This window comes from Xenopus tropicalis, chromosome 3, assembly GCF_000004195.4.
Source record: "Xenopus tropicalis strain Nigerian chromosome 3, UCB_Xtro_10.0, whole genome shotgun sequence".
NCBI classification, from domain to species: domain Eukaryota; kingdom Metazoa; phylum Chordata; class Amphibia; order Anura; family Pipidae; genus Xenopus; species Xenopus tropicalis.
In genome coordinates this window covers 41,453,300-41,478,002 of record NC_030679.2, presented here as the reverse complement: position 1 = coordinate 41,478,002, position 24,703 = coordinate 41,453,300, and the positions used below count along the sequence as shown (strand labels likewise).

General features: G+C 39.0%; 1 protein-coding gene across 1 annotated transcript in view; it reads right to left on the bottom strand.

Moving 5' to 3' along the window:
- Positions 1 to 523: 523 nt before the first annotated feature.
- The window catches only part of stk10 (serine/threonine kinase 10), a 56,230-nt gene continuing 32,050 nt past the window's right edge, over positions 524 to 24,703 (bottom strand). The window contains exons 5-19 of the mRNA NM_001079155.1: positions 19,807 to 19,879; positions 17,847 to 18,041; positions 17,177 to 17,258; positions 16,065 to 16,190; positions 13,116 to 13,625; positions 9,350 to 9,480; positions 8,593 to 8,716; positions 6,764 to 6,943; positions 5,075 to 5,167; positions 3,786 to 3,915; positions 3,570 to 3,694; positions 3,143 to 3,331; positions 2,705 to 2,830; positions 1,660 to 1,773; positions 524 to 1,067 (exon numbers count right to left, since the gene is read on the bottom strand). Coding sequence (NP_001072623.1) covers positions 930 to 1,067; positions 1,660 to 1,773; positions 2,705 to 2,830; positions 3,143 to 3,331; positions 3,570 to 3,694; positions 3,786 to 3,915; positions 5,075 to 5,167; positions 6,764 to 6,943; positions 8,593 to 8,716; positions 9,350 to 9,480; positions 13,116 to 13,625; positions 16,065 to 16,190; positions 17,177 to 17,258; positions 17,847 to 18,041; positions 19,807 to 19,879 — 2,336 coding nt within the window. The 3' untranslated portion in view covers positions 524 to 929. The remainder of the gene's footprint in view (positions 1,068 to 1,659; positions 1,774 to 2,704; positions 2,831 to 3,142; positions 3,332 to 3,569; positions 3,695 to 3,785; positions 3,916 to 5,074; positions 5,168 to 6,763; positions 6,944 to 8,592; positions 8,717 to 9,349; positions 9,481 to 13,115; positions 13,626 to 16,064; positions 16,191 to 17,176; positions 17,259 to 17,846; positions 18,042 to 19,806; positions 19,880 to 24,703) is intronic.

The window sequence follows — 24,703 nt, the reverse complement described above, 5'->3', positions numbered from 1 at the left end:
TTTATTACATTTAGGGGTGTCAGTGATCACCGTATTATGCTCTTCATTTATCACTGACACCTATAAATGGTGCATTTTTTCATGCTAAATATTGTTATTTTGTTTTCTTTGGTTTTCAACGACATTCTAGACCGCTAGTCAGTAAAATCATTTTCACACTATTAACTTCTTGCATATCTTACAGGGCCCTATGTTCATGACTGGCCAGCAGTCGATTATTAAGCAAGAATTTGTTAACTGAACTAAATTCCAACAAGCTCAAAATATATATATATCTAGAATAACAACATTCAACATTACTATAAGTGCCTGGAAATAACATTAGATTGGTAAAATCTAGATTTGTTTTGGTAATATTCTAAATATTTCTAAATATATATCTTCCCTACATGGCAGAAAACACCTTGCTGGTGAGCACACATGCATTCACCACTAAGGTACTACTTTTAGTAAAGGAAACAGCCCCATATGGTAGCCTCTCCCTGGGAAGAAGAAATAACTAGAAATGTGCAAAGGATTCTGGTTTAGGAAGAAATGCATTCCTTTAATTTGTATACTAGCATAGCCTGAGCACAGAATATCTGATGCTGAACTGCTTGTCTGCATGACCAAAATAATAAATTTCACTATAGAAATGATTGGTAGCTGGCCTGTAAGCACTGAAGTCATTAAATAAAGTACAGAGGTTTGTTCTCTAGGCAGACAACAAATAAAGGCATATTCCAACAGCAGGATTCTTTTTTCTGTGCATAGAGCTCCACCTTCATAGCCCCGCCTTCAGATCAAAGTGACTCTCTTCCTTAGTATTGTCCACCCTTCATCACTTCGAAATCGCACTAAGCACCAACGAGGAAAGACGTGAGGAAAAGTTTTCTGTGCCAAGTGGCTTTTGGCCTTTAGTTTGTACAGTTGTCTTATAGCTGCAGAAATTAGGAGGCCTCAGGAGAGCTGAAAGAATAGAACTTGGCTGGCTTGTTGGATGGGAATGGATGTCCTGCAACTTCTTCATTCATCCGAAAGAACATTTCTTGCTCTTCCTTCTTATGTTCTAATTCATCCTCAAGAGCCTGCAAGGAAGCAAAAGTGATGGCTGTTACACATGTAGGCTGGGTCTGGGGAGAAAAAGCAATTTGTGCATAACCTAAAAATAACAATATACTATTTTTGTATTTGGCTGAATACCAAATCCTTAATTATCATTTTTAGAATAACAAACTGTCAAATATGCGGCTTCTTGGAGTAAAAAGATGATGTCTTTGGTTGACCAATGCAATAATAAAACCTCATTTAATAGGTTACTATTTGGTACAGTCACATGAACTTAATATTTGGCTTACTAAATTGGACTGCATGGAAAAATGTTCTGTATGGACAAATGTTTTGTTATTAAATAAACACTTTATCTGGAATACCAAGTAAGCCTATGGGTTCAGAATTTAATTCCAGAATGTATGTAGAGTTGAGGGTTCTCAACCCACCATACAAATATAAGAGGAATACCATAGCCTGTTTATAATCCCCAATGGGCTAATGCAAAAAAAAAAAAACAGCCTGTAAAGCTCCTACCCATGGGTAATAAAGACATGGGGTGCCTTGTGTTCTGTTTTTGAACAATGCTCAGTATAAGTTTTCTTTATTTTTATTTTATTTTTTTAATACCTTTTTTCGTGGTCTAAGATTTTCTCTCCATTCTCTAATCATCTGAATGTGATGCTCATCCAAGGTTTTCAGCTTCTGCGTCTCGTGTTCTACCAGCAGGTGGCACTTTTCATTCTGCAAAGGAGAGGGGTCTGTCAGCAATACATTCAGCAAAAAGCACTAAGCTGCTCCACAGTATATTTTCTACCTTAAAGGTTTCACATATGTAGGACTTGATGGAAATTTATACTAACCAACAATGTTAGACTGATAGATACACCCTATTCAGTATTTTATTGTACTCGGTAAAGTCAATATATATGCCTATAATAGATAACATTGCTATTACTTTTGTTGCCAGCACTCTTCCTGGCTTTGTCTGATTTCGAGATCACACCCTGTACACACAGAATTACAACTGTAGCAAAACCTGAACCTTCTAGGCTTTTTTATTGAACTAGTCTCCAGATTTTCCTGGATTAAGAAAACCAGCATGCTTTAACCCTTCCAGCAACATGTAACCCAAGTGTGAGAATCACTGCTCTATAGTTTTTTAAATTATTTCCCTTTCTCTTCTGCCCTTTTCCTGCTTTTAAATGGGTGTCACTGATCCAAGCAGGTCTGTAAGGCTACAATCTTATTGTTATTGTTACTTTTTATTCCTTATCTTTTTATTCATGCCCTCTCCTTTTCATATTCCTGTCTCTCTTTCAAACCACTGCCCGATTGCTAGGTTACATTGAACCCTGGCAAACAGAAACCAATTGCAAACTGACTCAAAATATCAATCTAAACAAAAAGCTAAATAATTCAAAAACTGCAAATAATAAAACATGGAGACCAATTGTAAATTGTTTCAGAATAGCACTCTCTACTCATCATATTAAAAGTTCATTTTAAGGTGAACAAACCACTTTAAGCACTATGCTTTAGTGGTATGCATTTGCATGGAAGCAGTATGTTTCTTGAGGCTATACTGTGCAGTTATGGAGAACAAGCCTGCAACACTGAGCAAATGATGTGTGTGTCTGACCATCATTTTCCCACTAGGGTGTGACATCATCACCTGCATTTGCAGAAGATCTCGGACGTTGCAGTCACACTCCGCTTGCATTTCCAGCAACTGGTGCTCGTGCTTCTGCTGCTGTTGCAGCCTTTCTGCTTTCTGTCTTTTTTCCTCTTGCAAAGAAAACTGTAAATTAAAAGTAAGCAATAACATTAAGAAAACATAAAAAATGGTGTTTCATTTTACCCGTAAATTTTAGGTGCTTGTGCAGGACTTGGAATTTAGATCAGGAATGGAAAGCAAGAAACATGGATAGCAGTAAAGATGCACAAGGACTACCTTGGTGACAGGGCCACTGCACTGTGGGAGCAGTGTCATTTTTGTTTTCTATAAAGTTTTTTTTTTCCTACCAATGGCTGTTCTGGGCCATTTATTTGAATAGCAAAGGCAATGCAGGAAATTACCCACAAAGCAGTCATAGCTGGTCCAGTGTCCTACCTGCTTTATCTTCTCCCGCTGCTCTGCAGCACTGCCGCTTGGGCTGATATGGAGGCTCTTCTTGAACATAGTCATACGGGTTTTTGCCTCTGCTTTTTGGTTTTTTGGCAGACGGGCCCTCTCTTGCTGCTGGCGCAACTTAAGCTGCTCCATCATTCGCTGGTTGTATCTCTGCATCTGTTCTTGCTCCTGCAAAGTACAGACATGACAGTCTTCTGTCAGCTTATTTCACAAGTTGCCATAAATTATAATAAGGTAATTCTTTCTCTTGACCATTTTTGTGATGCACATGAGCTATTTTCTGTCTTTATTTTCAATGTGGAAAACTAAATACCAAGCCATCCTGATAGGGTGGATTACTACACTGAATGTAAATCCATACAGTTTTTAACAACCAAGAAAAAATGCATGTGTACAATCTGTTTACCTTTTCATGTTTCCTCAGCAGCTCATGACGCTGTAGGAAATACTGGTCCTTCAGCTGCTGCTTCACTAGCTGGTGTCTCTCCTGCAAGTGTCTCTCCTCCAGATCCCAGATGACCGCTTCTCTGTCTGAGAAAACAGTATTTGTAGTTGGTTAGAACATTCTACTTTTCTAATAGTAAAACGTAAGAAGTGTACCAGCTCTGGGAAGGTATTTTACCTCTAAGAAGTTGCTGCTTTTTGTTTAGAAATTCCCGCTCCTTGTTATAGATCTCCTTCCTGTTCTCCAGAACAATCACTCTCAGGGCCAGGGTCAAATCCTCCTTCTGCTTATTTAAGAATTGTTGTTCCTGCAGTCAGAGGGAGGGAATGAGCATTTAAGACACTGTAGGTGTACATCAGATCAATGATCCCAAAAGGAAATAATCAAATGTAATAAATAGTGAAAGGATGGTTTCCATTGCAAACTGAAAAATTATTGGGTTTTGTGCTTCACTAATAAAAGAAAACCAAGAGCAAAACACGAAGAGCAAAAGGCTAAATGCATAAACTACTATGTGCAGCGTTCAGGGAATTTCTTGTTAATTTTGTTTGACATATGTGTTCTAGATCTTTGGATTATGTTTGCTATAGACTGTCTATGGCAGGGTATTTTCTGGTGTTTAGGCCTGACCCTATTTTCTTTGCATTGATGTGAGGGGCATGGGATTAGGACCACAAGACCTTCTCAGCCTAGCTCTGATTTCAAATGAATATGTTACGTTGGACACAAAGCAAACAGTGCCAGCAGACAGCATTCCTGATCATATAGCCTTTCCAAAGGAAAGAAACAGGGATTATAGCTAATGTTCCACTAAGGGTCATTCTACTGTACTGAGTGGTTTCAGCTAATTAAGTCATTTGGAGGTCACTTTTCCCTTTTAAAGTAAAGGCCAGAGTATGGAGACCTAGCAGCTTACCGCTTGCTGGTTTCCAGCAGATCATGACACTGAATTCCAGAAATTATTGCCAGCACAAAAGAAGCAAAGAAGCTGTGCTTGGCAGTTACTCAGAATCAGGTTCTGAACTCCAAAATACTGATAGAAGCTAGTGTTCTCTGGAACAGGGGAGCACTTATCTACAAGTAAGCCAGCACCTTCCAGAATGTATCCATTCACCGATAAGGTTACATAAACAGAAAACATCAAGAAGAGGATCAAAGGCTGACTCTCTGCATTTCAGGGACAGTAGATGTTAAACAGGCTATGTATTCTGCACTGTATATGCTGTTAGCAAGGCCGTGCTAAAATAATATTACATCAGAAGTGTAAATGAAGAATTTAGCTTCATCGTAAACGCAGGAAATGTGCACCCTACCAGCAGAAAAATTACTGGAATTATAAACAGTTTAAATATAGGCTAACTTGCAGAAATGCTGGTCATTTAGGCCTGGGAAATGTCAACTTTAAATACAGTATAGGTGAAGGAAAGCCTCAGTACACCACTTTAGTCAGCTTATTACTTTCCTACCTCTATATGCTTCTTCTGAGCAAAATCGTCCATTTGCACTTTCATTGCATCTCTGCGCTGCTGCCGGGGGAGTTTCTCCACTTGTGCTTTCAACTTTATAAAAGATCAATGATAAATGTTACCTTGGTTTCATATGGGGATATAAAGAACTTTATACTAAATTGCAAAAACAAAAAATGCAAGCTCTAAAATGCATATTATCCTTTTAGGTTAATAGCCAATACCGTTTTATATGGGCTGTTTGCTGTAACTGACCTAGATGGCACCAGCCAGTCACTGGGCCACAAAACACTCTGGAGTTCACTGAAATATGCCCAATCAATTCCCAATGCTCTGCCTTTGGGACTTGATTTTAGCCACTTTGTCCCTATACCAATGAGGATGCTGGAAGCTTTTGATCAACTGCTGTACTTTGCCTTAAAGGAACATTAAAACCAAAAAAGTGTTTTAAAGTGTGTGTGGTGAGTTTGCTTAAGAAACCCTATTATAGTTTATACAAATAAGCTATTGTGTAGAAAAGTATAAAAGGCACAGGTTAACAAATAACAGATACACTCTATAGAATAAAATGACATTTTATCAGTTACCTGCTATGTAACCTGTGCCTTTTCTCTTTGTTTCCAGCTTGATTGGCTGCCCCTGCGGCTACCCAACAGGGTATTTATATCAACTATAGTAGTGGTTCTGACGCAAACTCACCTTTTTTTTTTACCAGTGCAGGGTAACAGTAACTAAAATCTGAATTACTTTGATACACTTTCATATTTTTGGTGTTACTGTTCTGTTAAGTCTGCAGGGCTATGGGTTTTATTTGGCTTTAGATACTTCATTGCAGACTTTGTTATGTATTCAAAGACGCTATGGGTTATATTTATCATGCTGTGTAAAAAGTGGAGTGATGCATTACCGGTGATGTCGCCCATGGCAACCAATCAGCAATTAGATTTCAACAGTTAGCAGCCAATCAGATGCTTTGCTTTGGATTTCTAGGAGAAACATCACCAGTAATATTTTACTCCACTTTTTACAAAGCATGATATATATACCCCTAAGTTTGCCCAGGAATAGTAACCCATAGCAACCATAGCAGGTAGAATTTACTGGTCACTTGTTAACACATTAGTAAATTAGTTAATAGAGCTTTCTAGAAGAATCCTGCATTGAAATTCATTTTTCATATTTCACATGGGGCTATGTGACTTGTGCTCTGATAAACTTCAGTCACGCTTTACTGCTGCGCTGCAAGTTGAAGTCTTATCACCCCCCTCCCAGCAGAACAATGGGAAGGGAGCAAGATAGCAGCTCCCAGTAGGTATCAGAATAGCATTTAATAGTAAGAGATCAAACTCTTGGACTCCTCCAGTTACATGGGAGTAGGAGAAACAATAGGTTATCTGAAAGCAGTTCTAATGTGTAGCACTGGCTTTTTCTGAAAGCTCAGACTCGGGCACAATGCACTGAGATGGCGCCTACACACCAATATTACAACTAAAAAAATACATTTGTTGGTTCAAGAATAAAATTTTAAACAGTAGAGTGAATTATTTGCTATGTAAACAGTGTAATTTAGAAATGAAAAGTACACCATAAAAATCATGACAGAATCCCTTTAACACTGCCCTGAGTGCCATTGCCCTAAACATGTTTATTTGCAGTCTCTGCTGCGCCATTTATAGAATATTATCAGACCTCCTTTTTCCTAAGCTTTAGCTGCTCCAAGAATTTGACATGGTCTCGTTCTTGCTCAGTTCTGATGCGCCTGGCCTCATCTCGTCTGCGCAATGCATGTTCTTGCTCCATCCGTTCAATCTGCTGTTTCTGATGCCGCTCAAGAGCTTCTAGTTCTGAGTCATAAAACTTCCGTTTACTCTGTAGAGTAAGGTAAGAACCATTACATTTAAGGCTGCATATCATTGCCACAGTAGGAAGGGAGTCATGTGATGAGATTAAATAAATGATGGTTATTCTATTGTAATGTCTGGTAAATCCTAATCGTGGGCTGTGGACCACAACCATATGGAAACACAATGTTAAATGAGTGGCATCACTTATCGATTGTAATAATGATGTACAGGTAGAGAAAAAAGGAATATCTGTGTGGAAGGTGTTAAAGTCATATAAACGGGGGGGGGGCTGCAAGGGACAAACAGATAAGGTACAGGATAATGTGGATCAAAGTGACTTGATATAAATTAGGGTAAGTTACTGAAGTGTGAAGTAACACCTTCCACACATGTTGTAACACCTTCCACACAGATATTCCTTTTTTCTGGTTATTTGATCTATGAGCTAAATGTTGTATATATATTTAGTTTCATTTTTGGTGTTCGCGGCGGCGCGATTTCGCGCAAATCGCCGAAAAAGACTTGCGAGTCTTTTTCGGCGATTTCCGGAAATCGCCCCGCCGCGTCTGCCATCCCGCCAGCGACTTACATGTTCACCGGTGGGATGGCAGGGGTAGGCAACTCGGGGAGATTAGTCGCCCGAGAACAGGGAGTTAATCGCGGGCGACTAATCTCCCCCGTGTGCCAGAGCCCTTAGTCTATGGAGCTCCACCTTAAGATGAAGGACAGCTTAAATGACACACTCTAAATAGGGGAGTTAAGTTGCTCACATATTCATGATTGCTCTTAGCTTCTAAATAGGGACCCCTTCTTTAGTTTTGTATGATCCCACTTTCTTATAACCTCTACTAGCCACTTCTGTGCTACCTAGGACTTGGGAACACCAACTTGCACCCACATAGCATATTTTGTGTTTAAAATGTCCCACCTGCAACCTTCCGGTAGTTGCTGAACTGCTTATTGAACAGAGGCTAAGCAGCAGCAGTACGGCAAGTAGCTAAAAAAGTTGCCTCACATCTACACAGCCGCTTGTCACTGTAGCAGTCACTGTTAATACTGTACACTGAAATAGGTCACCATGAAGCAATGTTTCAGGATTAAATCAGTGTGCTATTAATATTGTGTTTAATTTGTCAAAACCTGCCTCTCATACAGGAGATAACACAGCCCTACTGGATATTAGGGGTAGAACTGAAGAGTTGTCTAATGTCCTTTTTATTTAGACCAACATATATGTTTTATATGGAGTAATGTTCTCCTATATTATTAATATCATTTTAAAAGACATTACAAAAAATACAGGAAAAAAAATCAGTACAACAAGGTATTGTTACCATTAACTGGCATGGTGGCAACCTAGCAATTAAGGGCTCATGACTGACATCAGTATAACACCAGAAAAGTAACACTGTGTATGAAGTGCTTATTGTGCACATTTAAACTGGTACTCCTTTCCTCCAAAAACATCCAGGAAGGCTCCTGATAGACTAAATTGTGGGTGTACATGGTGGATGAAAAGGCCAATGAACAATTTCTGTAAAGCTCTGGGATTTCTATAGATAATGACCAAGATGATCCTTATGATTTGCCAATCAACATTGTGTAGCACAGTGCTGTGGAATATTTTGCTGCTTTAAAAATACTTGTTAACAGCATTAAAGAGCAAACACATACATTCATTTCTTGCTCAAAGCGACGCAACATCTGTTCCATCTGGAATGAGTGCTTAGAGGTCAGCTGAGCCTGGTTCCGGTGTTCCTCCTTCTGTAGTAATCTCAATTCACGCAGCTCCTGGCGTCTGGCAGGCAACAAAATGAGAGAAAATGCATCAGGATTCCTTTATAACAATAGACATAACATAATGGGCTGCTAACAACCATACTTTCTATAAATAGACCACTCTTTGAGGCCTTATGCTTTATGATACAGATCCAAGCCGTGTTCTTATAAAACACTCCATTGTGAGCCTATTTTAGTTCTATATATTGTCCAACCAAAACAAACATTTACACTACCGCCACAGGAATCTAAGCATAGGCAAAACATAAAAGGGCTGTTATTGTCCACAATAAGAGGGACAAGTAGCATTACAATAGAAATTACTCTGTTTATTCATTTCACAATAAACCTGAAGGACACAACTAGATCCCGTGTGGTACTCTGAAAATACCCCTACATAGAGCAGGCAAGCATTCCATTATGGGGTGAAGACCAATATTAAAATCTATAAGGCAGGCGTTGAAGTTCCAAAAATAGAAGCTCTTGCATGCTTAACAAATGGACAAGTACCAAGCAACCTGCTCTTCATAAAACACCTGAATTGTGGTTTATATTGATCAAAATCACATAGTAACACTAAATAAATTAGAATAATTCCTGGCCTGGCCTATTTTTCTGGTACTGGGTGATCAGTCTATGCTGCACGGCTCACCTCAGGAAGCGCATCTCCTCATCTTTCTTCTCATCGTCACCGATGATCTTTGAGGTAGTAATACTCACTTCCACTCCGTCCACAACAAACCTCCTTGTTCGCTTCAAGGTCTTTTTGTGCAAACGACTTTCCTAAGAACAAAGAGCAATTGAGCAGAAAGCGGCTAAAGGCATGCCCCAGCTACATGTCAGCAGTTTCCCATGGCGGCGTGGTCAGACAGAGAAACGGTACAAAGCATATTCACAGCAAGATTTTTAAATTTATGGTTTGCACAACATCTTTACATCTATCCATATGCTGGAGTGAACACTGTATTCATCATAAACACTGTGTGGGGTTTAGTTCTGGTACCATCATTCTAAACTGCTTGCAGAAGGAAGAGATTATTATGTTGGGGCAGCACAACAATTAACTATTAATATCTTAACAACTGTATGGGAAAATATTTGACATAAAATTAATTATACACTACAATTTGGGAGCTTGTTTAGCAACGATCAACACTGCCTTGAAAACACTTAACTAGAAAGGTTATGACACCCCCATATAGAAAAACTGGTATTTATACATATACTTCATAATGTTGATTGTAACCATGCACTGCTTTGTACAAACAGTTTTTGAAAACCGCACAAAAAAGATAAGGTTGCACACAAAGGGGTTCATTTATCATCACTTGTCAAATTTGCCCATGGGCAGTAACCCATGCATTGTTGCAGCTAGATAAAAAAAAAAAAGCCAATCACTGATTAGTTATTAAGTGCAAATGAGCCCCAGCAAGTTTTTAATCTTTTCATTTTTAAGTTCAGCTGCTTACTGTTTGCATTATAAATAAAAATGACATTTAAGGTCAAAATCATCTCTTCAATAATAATATATAAAAAAAATAAGTTAAACAAGAAAAGAAAGATCACCATTTGTTGAACAGCCTATAGTGGGGCCGTCGGCTGCAAATATTCAGAGACTTTAGGGCATCAGTACAAAGTTCTTCTACTCTCCAAAATAAAGCAATATATTTATGTGTATTTTATTGATGGGATCAAGAGTAGAGGAAGCACAGAAAATAAATGTCAGGATCTGTGCAGTTTGAAGTAGAAATTCATTTAAAATTTTTACATTAACAGTTATCATTGCAAATCGTTTTCGTTTTTTTTATTTTAAATTATTGCACTTCTACTTTACGGTATGCCAGTAATCCCCAGCAACCAGAAAGTGGATTAATCTATCTTTGTAGTCATATTTTTAGCACTTATTTTTCAATACAAACCATTTATTATTCATTTTCTATTCGCTAATAAAACCACTGCCTGGTTCAAAAGGAAAGGGATCCTTATTCCGAGATGGAAAGCATAAGGACAACCGGGTAAATAACCAGTGAGAATAAAAATAAATCTCAAAGCTTTAGGTTAATAATCACACTAACAGTTCAGATACAGAAAACAAAATTGAAGAAGAAGAAGCGTAAGACAGTACTAAGCAAAATACTACAGGGGCAATGGCAGACTGTCCAGTTTTTGGCGCTTTAACCTCTGGCATTTCAGCAGCCCAAATCTTTAGGTTGCTAAAATATGTCTACTGCCCTAAATGAAAAAAAAAAAAATCACACTTGGTGGGGCATTTAACCATGACTAAATGCATTTCCACAAATGGCAGTCATTTATCAAAAGATCCAAATTGAAAAAGCACAAACAAAATAAAGATGTGGAAACTGCTACTTTTACGTTTTGTCGAGTGAAACCGCAGCTTTTTTCATATTTCTGCACAAAAGCCAGCATAAAAAAACCTCTACCTACCAGAACAGTTAAACTATACTGAATTTAAAACATGTTGGCGTTCACCAGAGCCTCACTGGACATGTCCAAATGTCACTTAAGGGATTGTTGGCTTTAACTGCATTCTGATTGAAGCAAAAACATTGAGTACCAGATAATGACATCTTTAATTGCTCCTGAATTATGCATCTTCCAACTGCTCTCCACAAAAAGCCAATGTAACCCACAGCAATCAATGAGCAGACAGCTTTTACTGATCTATTTACTAACATTTCAGAAGAGGAAACCCCTGTCATGATTCTACAGTTTAGGTTCTATAACATTAACTTATTCTGGCATTTCTCTGCCATAAGAAAATACTGCATTCCTTTTTGTAAACCAACTACAGCAACACAGTCACACCCTGCATGACAAAAAAATAATTCTTCGCCTCAATAAAGTGAGGTGGTGCTCTCCATCAGTCAGCAATAAAGAGGAACTCAGCAGCAGATATCAGCAGGGATTAATCAGTAACTTTCCTGGGCTGGTTTTATAACTGCACACACCGGCACCCTGTTTGTTTTGGTAACCAGTTCTCATAGATATTCCACTGCTCCATGAAAAATGAATTATGGAGAAGCGTATGCTAAATTAAATACAGGGTACAATGTTTTCATCTTTTCCTTACTACTTTTTAGGATATGCAGAATTCTTTCCAAGGGTGCCCCAGCCAAGCCTTCAATGTTCACCAGGCTCAGCATACCCTGTCTCCTAAAGATTCCTACTACATACCTGCATACAAACATTATCTACATAGCAACATGATTGTGTTTGACCTTAATTTATCCAAAGGCTTGGGCACTGGGGACTTCATGTGTTTAGATATTACTGGGAAAATGATACCCATCTGTCTCAGAAACAACTTCAGCAAGGATTAAAAGGTGTCATATTTTATCTTACAAAGTAGGAAGTTGATCAACCCCTTTGTCACGAAATAAAATGTAAGGATATAGAGAATATGTGAGCATTCAGCAGTGAAAAGATAGGATCTATGCCTCTATATGTTATGTGGTTATCGCCAGAATCCTGAACTGTCTTGCTTCTCACTTACACTAACATAGTGTAACTTGTGTTCTGCAGCTTCTGAGTTTGAAATATTAACAGTAATCTGGTTGCTAGGGCATATTTTCCACAGCAAATAAAATGAATGCAAAAATAAGAAACATGTATCTGCAGTGGTAAGACATATTATGTATGATTACAAGGGAAGTTTTAGCCATGTCAAGTTCGAGAGTATAGAGGCTTTAAGGTTGGGGCCCAGATGTCGTGATTTCCACAGGCTTCTGCATTTACACTGAGAACCTTTATCCAAAATGGACTTAATGATTGGGAGGCTTCTTGTTTCATTACAGAGAATTAATATTGAGCTGTATAGGGCTATCATATTTAGGTTACTTCAACTCTAATGAAGAGCCAAAGAATGGCTTGAAACGCATCAGGTGACATCTTCAGATCTAGCAGCTTCAGATCTAACCTTGCAACTCTACTAAAAAAAAGCCACCATGAGCTGAGTGAGCCCTAGCCTTGGAGCCTCAAATTAAAACTTTTGCACTCAGCCTTGCCTTAGACTATTATTTGACCTGTTTTCTCTGAAAAATGTCCTGTGTTGGGGCCTCTCTCCATGGGAAAATATGTTGCAAGCTGCTGCTGGACTACTGACAAAAGTGGAATTTGCACAAGCCGAAAAATACTTTCTCCATGATTTTTGCCAGTATTCCTGCAGGAGACCAGCACTGAAGCCTCTGATTGGGAGTGGTGATGTTGCAGCATAAATAATGTATCATATATGTGGTACATAACATAGCTCACGGTGCCCTTATAATTATTAGTGCCTTCACTACACATTTACATCCAGCTAAATACCAGTGTCTCTCCAAGTGCAAATATACAGAATTCTAGGATTCTAGGAGTAGGATTTGTACAAGTATCAACATTCTGTTTTATTCTATTCTTACCCTGAGTGACAGAGAGCCAGTCTCTTTGTTAATTGACAGGTCTGCAGATAAATTCATACTGATGTCCATGCTTTCAGAAGCTGAATTGCTGCCAGAATCCGAATCCCTCTTGGACCAGCCAGTGAAGTAACGTGTGGGGGAATCAAAACTTCCATTGGGCACAAGTTCCACAGACTGACGGTCAGACTGACTGCTTTTTGGCCTCTGGTTGGATGACACTGCAGAACCGTGCTCCTCATTTCTGTAACTCTCTGCTGCAGAGTTTCTTTTTGGTTCATGGTTGCTGCTCACAGGGTTCAAGATTATTATGTCTGGCTTCCCATTCACAGCATCATGTCTATTGTGTTCAGGATAATTCTTCCCTTCATGGTTTCTTTTCTGTGAATGAATGTCTGCTTGGGAATCAGTGTTCTGTGGCTCTGCTTTTATCCCATTGCCCACGTGTTCCTTTCCAGTATGTTTGTCTTTTTCCCCAAGTGCACTTTGGCTGACACTCTTGTTTGAACTAGGCTAAAAAACGAGAATCCATGTCAGTCAGTTACTAAAATAGCTTTGCACAACAAATCTAAAAAACAATGCTATGCTATTACAGAAGAGCTATCTACATCCCATTTTCAAAATATTCGCAAAAGCTATTGGTATTTCCCAGCACCTGGGAGAGCCTATTTTCTATGTATAGCTAAAAGGTCTGCATGAAAGTGGATATACAAGTGTTTTTTTATAGCAGGATAACAGGGGAAAGAATGATGGCTGGTATAATCTATTACTTTAATAGCAAGCTGACATGTCAGCATCAAACATTTAAAATGCAGTCAATAAACCAGCTACCTGCACTAAGCACAAATGTTTATATACCACCAACTAACTTACATACCAGCCTAAGGTTTGTATTGGGGTTATGTAATAAAAGGTTTGCTACAGGTCTTGTCACTGAGGTGTGAAGAAGTGAACAATGGGAGTGATTACAGTCTGAGCCTGAGGTGTGAACACTGTAGGGGTTGAACAATGCAGGTATTAAAAGGTGTGAACAACACAGGGGATTATATTTTTAAACAATACAGAGGGTTTACAGCCTGAATCTAAGGTTTGAATCATGCAGGGGGCCAGTTAATCTCAGTACTGATACCATTTAAAGCTTACTCAAAGGTAAGCCATCAAAGCAGCCAGACAGGTGGGGGGCCACACAGAGGGGGGTCGCGGGCCACCAGTTGGACAGCACTGAACTATTTTATTACCTATGGAAGCTAAGCTAAGGATGAACACAAGGTGAGCTTGTGATCTGGAAGTGCTTGCCTTAGGCATCTCTTCTAGACTGATGCAGATTTGCAACACATTTGGGGCAAAGTACAATACATGTGGAATCTACTTCATGTAGGACACCTCCTTTAAAACTGCTTGAAAATATGAGAAACTTGCAAAGAATTGAGTAATAACGGTTTCAGCTATTTCTAAGATATACTGGACTTTTAAAAGTTTCTTTTCCTTTGGTTATATAAGTACGGAAAGTAAAAATGAATAAGATATAAGTGCACTCAGCTACAGATACATTTTAGCATGCTGACAATATATAGGCAGCTGAGAGATGAACTGTTTGCTTTAATGAACTGCTCCATTTGATGTAATGCCAGCATACATTCCAGTGCAAGATACTTGTCTTTTATCTGAATGCTCTTAATTCCTAACAATTGGAGGACTGTGGTTTTTGATTTTTCTTGCCTGCTAAGTGTGCTGGAAGTTTGTGTCAAAACAGAAGAATGACTGAAGCTATAGCACCAGTGTGAAATTCCATGCCGCCATGGATGAGGCAGCAAAACCTAACTAACATCTGCTATTGAAGATAGTATAAAGCAATGTTATGGTTTACGTACACAAAGCTTTCTGTATTCTTAAATAACTTTTTTTTCAGCTTCCTAGTATGCACCTTATTTGGAGCCGTCACTTAGGAGGGAAAAGCAAGCATTTAAAAGGAACCTACGCACTAAGTAAACTGCTATTCACTTCATAGCTTATCCACCAGCTACATATCTAAATGTTACTGTCTCTGTAATTTACTCTGCACAGCACTGCCCCTGTACTGCAGTAAGAGCGGGAGAGCATTCCACTTTGCATACCACTGGGCATACACAGGCCGATTGCAGCTGTCAATATTGGTCCCTTGGACCGTTTCGGCAGCTTATCGGCCCGTGTAGGGGCAGGAACGAGGGGCATGCCCAACCAATATCTGGCCTGAAATTGGCCAGATATCGATCGGGCAGGTTAAAAGATTTAGTCGGATCGGGGACCGCATCGGCTCGTTGATGTGGTCCTCAAACCAATTGCCCCATTGCCGCCATTATAATTCAATCATTTGGCCCTGGGGCGAATTAGCCTACATCCCGTAGGTGGGGATATCGGAAGAAGATCTATTCGCTTGACGACCTCGCCAAGCAAGCGGATCTTCACGTGTATGGGCACCTATACTTCTGGTAGCAGGCTCTACCCTACTCTTCCAGATAAACAGGAAATGGGATTTACATACAGGTACTTTCTCTAGTTTTTTGCAAAAGCAAAATGTTAGAGATTCTAGCAAAAATGCTTTTATCATTGGTATTTCCTAAACATATTCTTCATTATACTTTTTAATATTTGTTTTAAGGAGGACAGTGCTGACCTTTGGTACTATAGATGATCCATTATGGTTTATTTATATATATATAAAATTATTTATTATTTATATATATATAAAAATAGCTGATGTTTTTTTGCAATAACAAGCATTATCTGGCATGTTAAATAGGGGTGTGAATACTACATTCATTCAATACGGTTTAAATAGGCATTAAGACAAATGCTGATGCTCTCATATGAAGGAATGATGAAAGGGTTCATGTGAGAGGGGTAACTCAGATATATGAAAGCTGCACATATACTTTTTTGTAGCAAATATGGAAAATATCTCCCTATAGATACCGTGTCTGAGGCTTCTTCCTCCTCCACTTCTCCGTTTTCTTCGATTTCATCTAGCACTTCTGCCTTGGCTTCTGCTACCAGGTCCCGCAAAGGTTTGTTACCAGATACTTTCTTCACAAAGGGGTGCTGGTAACATAGAAAAAGGAAATATATCATACACACAAAATTCCCTTTAAATCGTTAGTGTGACTCTACAGCTGTGGTTGAACTAACCTAACCACCATTTTCCAACATCAGTGGCAGTTCACAATGAATATACATACTTCCTTTCAGCAGTCTTGCCTTAATTATAAGCATACCACAAAAAGAGAAACTATACTACACCAGAACTTAAATTTAGGCACGCTGCAAAGGGCAAGAAAACGGATTTGTATTTTATATAATATGGGGCATTTGTCTGCTTTTGGGTGCTTAGGGATGGTAGTCCAACAGTAAGATTAAAAGACAAATCAAGCTGTAGGCCAGTGTATTAGTTCTAATTCAGAGAGTTGTTGCACCAGTGACCATGGGCACCTTTTCTATATAGATAAAGTTATACCCTTTGTACACATGCAGTGTACTGATCCGCCCATATGTTTTGCATTATAAGGGGAGAAACAAAACAGTTCTGGAAGGGGAATCTTCCAGAAACAAAAAAAAAGAAAAAAAAGGGAAAAAGGCATTTAATATGTGGTAAACAAAGAAAAGAACATATGGAACAAGCTATGCTACAGTGATGTTACAGTTACCACAGGTGGAGTTGCCAGCTTTTTCCGGATTGGGCCCTGCGTCATAGAGGAAGCATAGTGGCCACTGTGTCCCCTAATCAGGCCTCTGAAAAAAATTAACTCTTCCATGTCCCTTCCATGTCTAGGGATAAGCTGGTTCAAAAAAGAACACAAGTTTGTATGTGGTGCCATTGTGGTCTCTATATAGCAACATCTGTGACCTTACCTGGATTTAATAAATAATTGTGGTCACTCTCTCTAGCATTAAAAAACTGTGGCTAAATGTGTGGTCTCTGAAAGTGTTAGGATGCATGTTTGTTAACCACATTCCTGTTGCAGATCTTGTTTTAAAAAAAAAAAAAAAAACAGTATATACAGTGATTTTTGCAGATGGTTCTGGCTCACCTCCAGTAGCTGCGCAGCACTTGGCCTGGTTTCAGGATTCTTATCTAGTGCCGTCTTCAGGAAATTGTGGAACTCCGGAGACCTTCCAGCAACACAAAAATTGGTGTTGTCATTAGTGATACGACTGAGGAGAATCAAGGCCCTAAACCAGGCATTTTCGGTCACAATTGCCAGAAACATCCCCCAGGGGCCACTTTTATTTGGATGAGAGGAAAATGACTAATCTCTTGGCAAGTTATGCTAGGACCAACATCCATAAAGGGACACATACAACAGTGATATTTATAGCTAGAAAACATTGTTATTATTGTAATCCGACATTCCTGTTTGTTAATTTAGCAAGAATTCCTCAATGCATTTACTTTTTCTTAAATTGGCTCCTCTATCACAATGTCACAAGTTTTCAAACATTTGCAGACTTTGATATATGTTTAAGGTGCAACCATCAGCTTTCAAACATGTTGGAAAGGAGGATATTATTTCACTTGGTTCATACACCAAGAATACCTAAAAAATGAAGAACCACCAAATAAATGCATCTGGCTTTGAACATGCCCACGCCTACTGCTGTGAATGGGCCTTTTATGTATAAAAAAAAAACAAAAAAAAAACTGATATTATTTGTAATTAGGGCATGAAAAGATTAGATATGTGGAAGTATGGGCCTTACCACTTGGAGGGGGAAGAAAGGGTAGGGGGCTCAGATTTGGCAATCTTTAGCAGAACCCGCATGGGGTTGAGCTCATGGTGAGGGGGCTCAATCTGAGCCATTTCTATGAGAGTAATTCCTAGAGACCAGATATCTGCTTTGTAGTCATATGGAGCATCCTTCATGGTCTCGCACATCACCACTTCTGGAGCCATCCTGTAACAGATAAGAACACAATGATTCATATCAAAACAAAACAAAAAGAAGAGGCAAAGTCAGGGAATCAGGACATTTCTATACCTTGGTATATGTTAACATTAACACTTTCTTTAAAATTAATATTGTGTTTCTGGATGCCTTATGAAGGTCAATCATTTAGCATAAACATGCTTGTGCATCTTTCCTTCTCCTTGCTTCTGGTACTATGCCACCTGAGAAAAGGGCCTTGTCTTGCCTCACTGCAGTAATGACCCTGGGCCTTATGCAAGTCAAGGTAATGCCCCTCTGCTTCTGTAAACCAGACACAGATTGACAGCTCTAAAGCCGTTTGAGAGCACAAATATTGAAGAGGCAGTTTTTATGGCTACTTGCTATGTCTGAAGAATTTTGCATGATGTAAGCATTAGATGGAAGCTAAGGTTCTTTCCTAAGTGCTGCTCTACAGTTTCAGCATAGTGGAACTTTCCCACAGTAATGTCAAAACCAAGAAAAAAAAATAAAGGATGAAGTAGACTATACAATGTAAACAGCGTAAGCTTAACAATGCAACTCATATGAGCCTCTCAGTCTTTCACACAAGTATTTTCCATGAGTTTTACCCACACTCACACACAATATCCAACATGTGTTATTTGCCCATTGTTTTGCTGGTTCACTGCTTGTTTGCCATTTTTCCCTGCTATGGCCATGGCATTATTACTGTATGATCAAGGTGGAGAGCACAGGAAAAATATAAATATGCATCAAATCCCTGAAGGATAATTATAAATTGTGCAACAGACTTTGAGGTGTAATAGAGTGCATGCACAGAACTGCCCCACAGTTGAGTATGCTGTGGTTATGACCCTCTTACTGCAGCTTGCTCAGGTGAGGAACTACTGGCTACAGGCAGAGGGCTCTGTTGGATGGCAGGGTTCACCACTTTAGACTGCCCCTCACAATATTACAGGACTACCTGCAGCCCATCTAGTTAATGTCTAGCGCTGGCTATTGGCTCCTTAGCTAATGCACCAGTGCCAAGCGAGTACTGAATATACCTGCAGCTTTCCATTGCAATCATTTCAACCGTAGCCATACATGAAACAGCATTTTGGGGGAATGTCTTATACTATTTAATGTCATTTAAAGTTCTTGCCGTTTTTTTTTTTAAAAAAGGTGTTTGTACCAGACGTGCAAAATAAAGCACAGCAAACTGTACCTTACCCTGCACTTACAACTTGTGGAAACATTTCTGATCATGGCCAAGGGGACATAAATATAGTATGCATACCACCATACCAAATATAGTATGCATACCAGCAGTTCAATAGCATAAAGTTTAATATATACAATACAGCCATAATCTTTTTAGACTTTATTTTTTCTTTATGTAGTTCCATATCTCAGCTACACATCTCTCGCTTTAGAAAGAACTCAGAAGCTGATCACTCAGGCCTCCAGTTAAGTTCTGTGAAGGACAGTGTGGGCCAGTTTGTACACTACAATCAATCTACATATTCTGCAGTGATTATTATTAACATATAATTTATAATGCATATATAACTTATAGCATAATTACTTTTTATTTTCTACCAACTGTACAATTTTTAGCCCATGATAACAAGCAGCCAGAATGCTAAAACCTATGACAGGGCAGGCTAACACTTGTAAATATCCTGACTGCCATGACAAGACTAGAAACATGTACACTGGGTGAAAACTAGAGGCTGAAAATGCCCAGGGTCTTGCATGTTTAGCGAAATTTGGTGTTCTGTTCTCTTACCAGTATGGTGTCCCTATAAATGAATCCCTTCTCTGCAGGGTCTTGACATTTTTAGCTGACACTCCAAAATCCGCTGGTGAAAAAAAGAAGAAATTTTAGTTAGCACAGAAGTGACAGGGGACATGCTGTCTCAATAAGACAATGACCCCAGAGAAGCACAAACTGTGCTTTCCTGTTATTCTGCTAGCATAAAACTGCTGCCACTGCGTTTAGAAGGATTGCTTGCACACAGAATAATCATTATTTCTTACTATGGATTACACTTAAATATAGGTTTCTCAGTGAAATTCCATTTTCTGTTTCTTGTTATACATAAGTACAGGTACTACCGGTCATCTTCTATAGGCTCAATTTTAATCAAATAATTCCATTACTAAAAAATAATTTCCTTTTTCTCTGTAATAATAAAACAGTACTGTGTACTTGATCCCAACTAAGAACTAGAAAGAATAAATAATTCATCCTTATTGGATCCAGAACAATCCTATTGGGCATACTTTTTTATGTTGAGTTGATTTTTAGCAGACTTAAGGTATGGAGAATTACAAAAACATCCCCTTATCCAGAAAACCCCAGGTCCCAAGCATTCTGGATAACAGGTCCCATACCTGTACACACTAGGATAAAAAGCAGGACTTCTACTGACATTAAAGAAGAAGTTCACCCTTGATTAAAGTTTTAGACTGTAGTAAAGGGACCTATGCAAAGCAACTCTCCCACTAGTCTTTACCTTCTATGGCACTGAAACCACTGTCCTTCTGCCTCTTGGGGTCACTGTCCCCAGTAAACAAAAAGAGATCAACACAGAGTCTTCCACTTTATTTTCATTTTGTTAGGCTTGGCAACCTGGCTGTTAATATTGCTAGCACAACAGTTCCATAAAAAGTAGCTATTTTCAGTTTGTACAGCTGAATCCAGTTCTTCTCATACTCTTTATACCAGTGGTCCCCAACCTTTTTTGCACCACGGACCGGTTTCAAGCAAGACAATTTTCCAAGGACCGGGGATGGGGGGGGGGGGGGCGCAACTAGTGCATAGTATACAATTTAATTATTACATTATTACATATATAATGTAAAGGTAATTATTAAATGTCCTCAGTACACTGCACTGTAGGATAGGAACCAATCAGCAGCTAGGCTGACCTGATAGGGAACTGAAGCCTGTCTGTGCGTGTGGGACTGCAGGGCTGTGATTGGCTCTCCCCCTCCTTCTGTGCTTCTGGCAGGGACCGTTAGGACACGCCCACTCTTCATTTCAAACTCGGACAGAGAAGTGAGAGGATCTATAGGGAGCTCCAATAAAGGGGCCATTGTTACAGAGAGGATTAATGTTTAGCCCAAAGGGAAACCAACACTGTATATTATTCATAATTGCCTACAGGGGTAGGGTTTTTCCCATTTATCCAATATTTCTCCTTTAATAAAGTACTTTGGTCCTTGTCCTGATCTGTAGAAAGTTTCCTGGGCTTCGCATAGCTGTTGTCATGGCTGTGTAACACATCAGGGAGTTGGGATCACAGGTAATTGGGACCAGAGGTGGCCGGTTCAGCACAGCCCACGGCCTGGCACCGGGCCCCAGACCGGTGGTTGGGGACCCCTGCTTTATACCACATAGAATTTATTTGCCATTCTTTCCTCCTAGCTAGAGATTGGTTTTCTGGGTTTAGTTTATTACTGGAGTTGTGCATTTATGGCTTCTCAGCAGTTCTTTGACAAGTCCATTTTCTGTTTCATGCTCTCTGCAACCAAAGGGCACCTTCCAATAACAGCAAACACAGCACTTTTCAGACTTTTTCCTGACATTTAGCTGAGCAAGAAGGGGCTTTACTGAAACATTAAATTGCATAATCTATACATAAATGGACGTATCATATAATTACACAATTTTAGTTTATGCCTTTTGTTTTGTTTTTGGGTTATAAAGAAGCTAAATCTTTCAGAAACTTAAGATACAGATGGGGGATAAAGGAGGCACACTGGCAAGTTTATTTTGTTATCACCCTGTGACCTTTATAAAGCACCCCTAAAGGTGCCCATACACCATAAAATCCGCTCGCTTGGCGATGTCGCCAAGCGAGTGGATCTTCTCCCGATATCCCCCACCTACGGGTGGGCGATATCAGGAGAATCCAGGCTAAAACACCAGGGCCAAACAATCAAATTATTATGGCAGGTATATATCAACGAGCCGATGCGGTCCCCGATCCGACTAGATTTTCTAACCTGCCCGATCAAGATCTGCCCGATTTCAGGCCAGATATCGGTCGGGTAGGCCTATAGGTAGTGCCCATACACGGGCCGGTTAGCTGCCAAATCGGTCTGAGGGACAGATATATCGGCAGCTAGAATCAGATCTTAAGTCTTTTTTCTTCTGTGGTAAAAAGGAAAAAGAAGGTTTTTAAATAAATGCCTTGTTCTTGCCATGAACCTGGACAAACTTTTGCACTCATTTCTATAAGCAGAATCTCACCCATAAGGCATGACAGAACTACCAAGCTTTGGCACAGAGGGAAGGTATTTACATTTCCCCACACTGGCACAATACATTACTAAAATTATTTTTCCCCAAAATTCCATTACGTAAATATTACACTAATTGTAAATTGCAAATATGTTCAGTATGTATGCGTAACACAATGCAGAAGCTGAATTGGTGAAATTAACACTTGCACCAATCACGCCATAGTGGGCTTTCCCCCTCTGTTGTCACCAGCTGGTTGGAGTAAAATCTGTAAAATACTGTTTGCACCTTTGGCACCAAGTCCTCTACTGCTCAAAAAAAAAAAAAAAAAAAAACCCAGAAAATACACACAGTTCTATAAATTAGAAAAAATATGAATTTTATGTATTCGGAAGCGATTGTACTTTGATAAATGTGCCCCTAAGGGTTAACTCCCCTACTGGTTTTCCTATTTGGTTTACCCTCCATTTTGGTTAGGAAATCCTGGTACATGGGTTAAAAATATAAGGGTTACACTACTTTAGGTTTTACTATGGATCAGAGCTCATGGGACATGCATAAGAAGGTCTGACAAGCACTCCCATTTTAGGTAAAGTCATACAGAGCATATAATAAACAATAAGTGACTCCTCTGAAGACACTGAACAAAGAAAAGGGCCCCATTTCTGTTAAATGCACACTTGTTCCTTTGTAATAACTTAGTTTCAAAAGACAATGTATGTCATAGGAGGCTGGCATTTACACTATTACATGGATTAAAGATTGTCGTACATTGCACAAACATGACTATTCCTTGTCTAAGGAGGTGAGTGAGATATTCACTAAAAATAGATTTGACGTGAGTAAGTAAGTAAGTGATGCAGCACGTTTAAAGATTACAACATATCTATCTGTTTCAGCAATATACATAGTTACACAGTTATGCTGGGCTGAAATAAGAAATAAGACTAAAGTCCAAAAAAATTCAACTCCTTCATCATTTTTTTTAAACGATATATTTTGAAACACAGCTCAAATACTCAAGCATTCTTAATACTCAAATTAATCCTATTACACATATTTATAAGGATGGCCAAAAAAAACCCCATCATCAACAATTATAGCCTTGGCTTTGAGTCTTAGTTTGAAAAAATGGTCACCCAATAAAGAACCAGTTTTATGGGCTTTTGGAGAATTATGAAAAATTATCTTTCATGCCTTGATAAATTTGTCTGTATCTTGTTTGTTCATTTAATATAAATACACACGGAGTATTTCCTTTTTAATAGGCTTCTGGGCATTATGTAGTCATGATGCATTTAGCTCCTAAATGTGCTTTAAAAGCGACTTAATACTTAATGCTTGAAGCAAGATCTTCATTATGATCCATATAAAAATCACTGGGCAAGAGTGATTCCAAGACTGAAAAACAATATGGGTGTGTCAAAGAAAACAAAGTGAAATAGAGCAATACAAATAAAGTAAATTAGCTACCAAAGAAAAGTTGCTTAAGATCAGGCCGCAAAGACCTGAATGAACTATATTATATTTCATCAATCCTTTTACTGTCCCAATCGGCAGCACCAATACTTAGCATGTAAGTGATAAACATACTTTTAAGCAATTAGCAACTGCTTAAAAGGGGTTAACACTGTGCCTTACATATTATTCACAACTGTGACAAATCCTTAACTGAAATGTTTCAAAGCACTGAATTCAAAGTTAGTTTTTCAATGTGACATTGTTTTATGCTAGAAAAAAAAAATGAAATCTCCTGTTTGCTTAAGTATTCTCTCCCTGGGCTGAGGAAGCCCTGCGTTTACACAGGTGAAAAACAATTGCCCTAACAAGGACACGACTGCTTGTAACCAGTCTGCGCCGGGGAACCATTAAAACGAAAACTGCTACGTTTCCTACATAAGAACCCCCACAGTTAAGGGATCATTATTCAGGTTTTGAATCTGACAGGCAGCTGTAAAAGTGAAGACTAAAGATAATTTCAAACACATCAAAGTAATGTGAGCTTTAGGAAATGTGCAAAATATCCAAGTGTCTGTTGGTATCAGTGGGGCCTGTTGGTTTAATGAGGAAGTGTAACCTACAACAAACCACAGAGATGCTATCTAGAAAAGGAGGAGCTTTATAGTTCTATGAGCTTTAGGAAATGTGCAAAATATCCAAGTGTCTGTTGGTATCAGTGGGGCCTGCTGGTTTAATGAGGAAGTGTAACCTACAACAAACCACAGAGATGCTATCTAGAAAAGGAGGAGCTTTATAGTTCTATGCAAGAAGACTTGTGAAAGAAGACACAATTGCTAGTAAAATTGCCAGTACAATAGCCAGAAATTAAATAGTAGCAAATGCATACACAGACACATTGTAGTGTAGATCAGTCATGCTCCAACTTGAATAAGTACATGCATGGTATCCAATATCTGGAAAACCCTTATCCAAA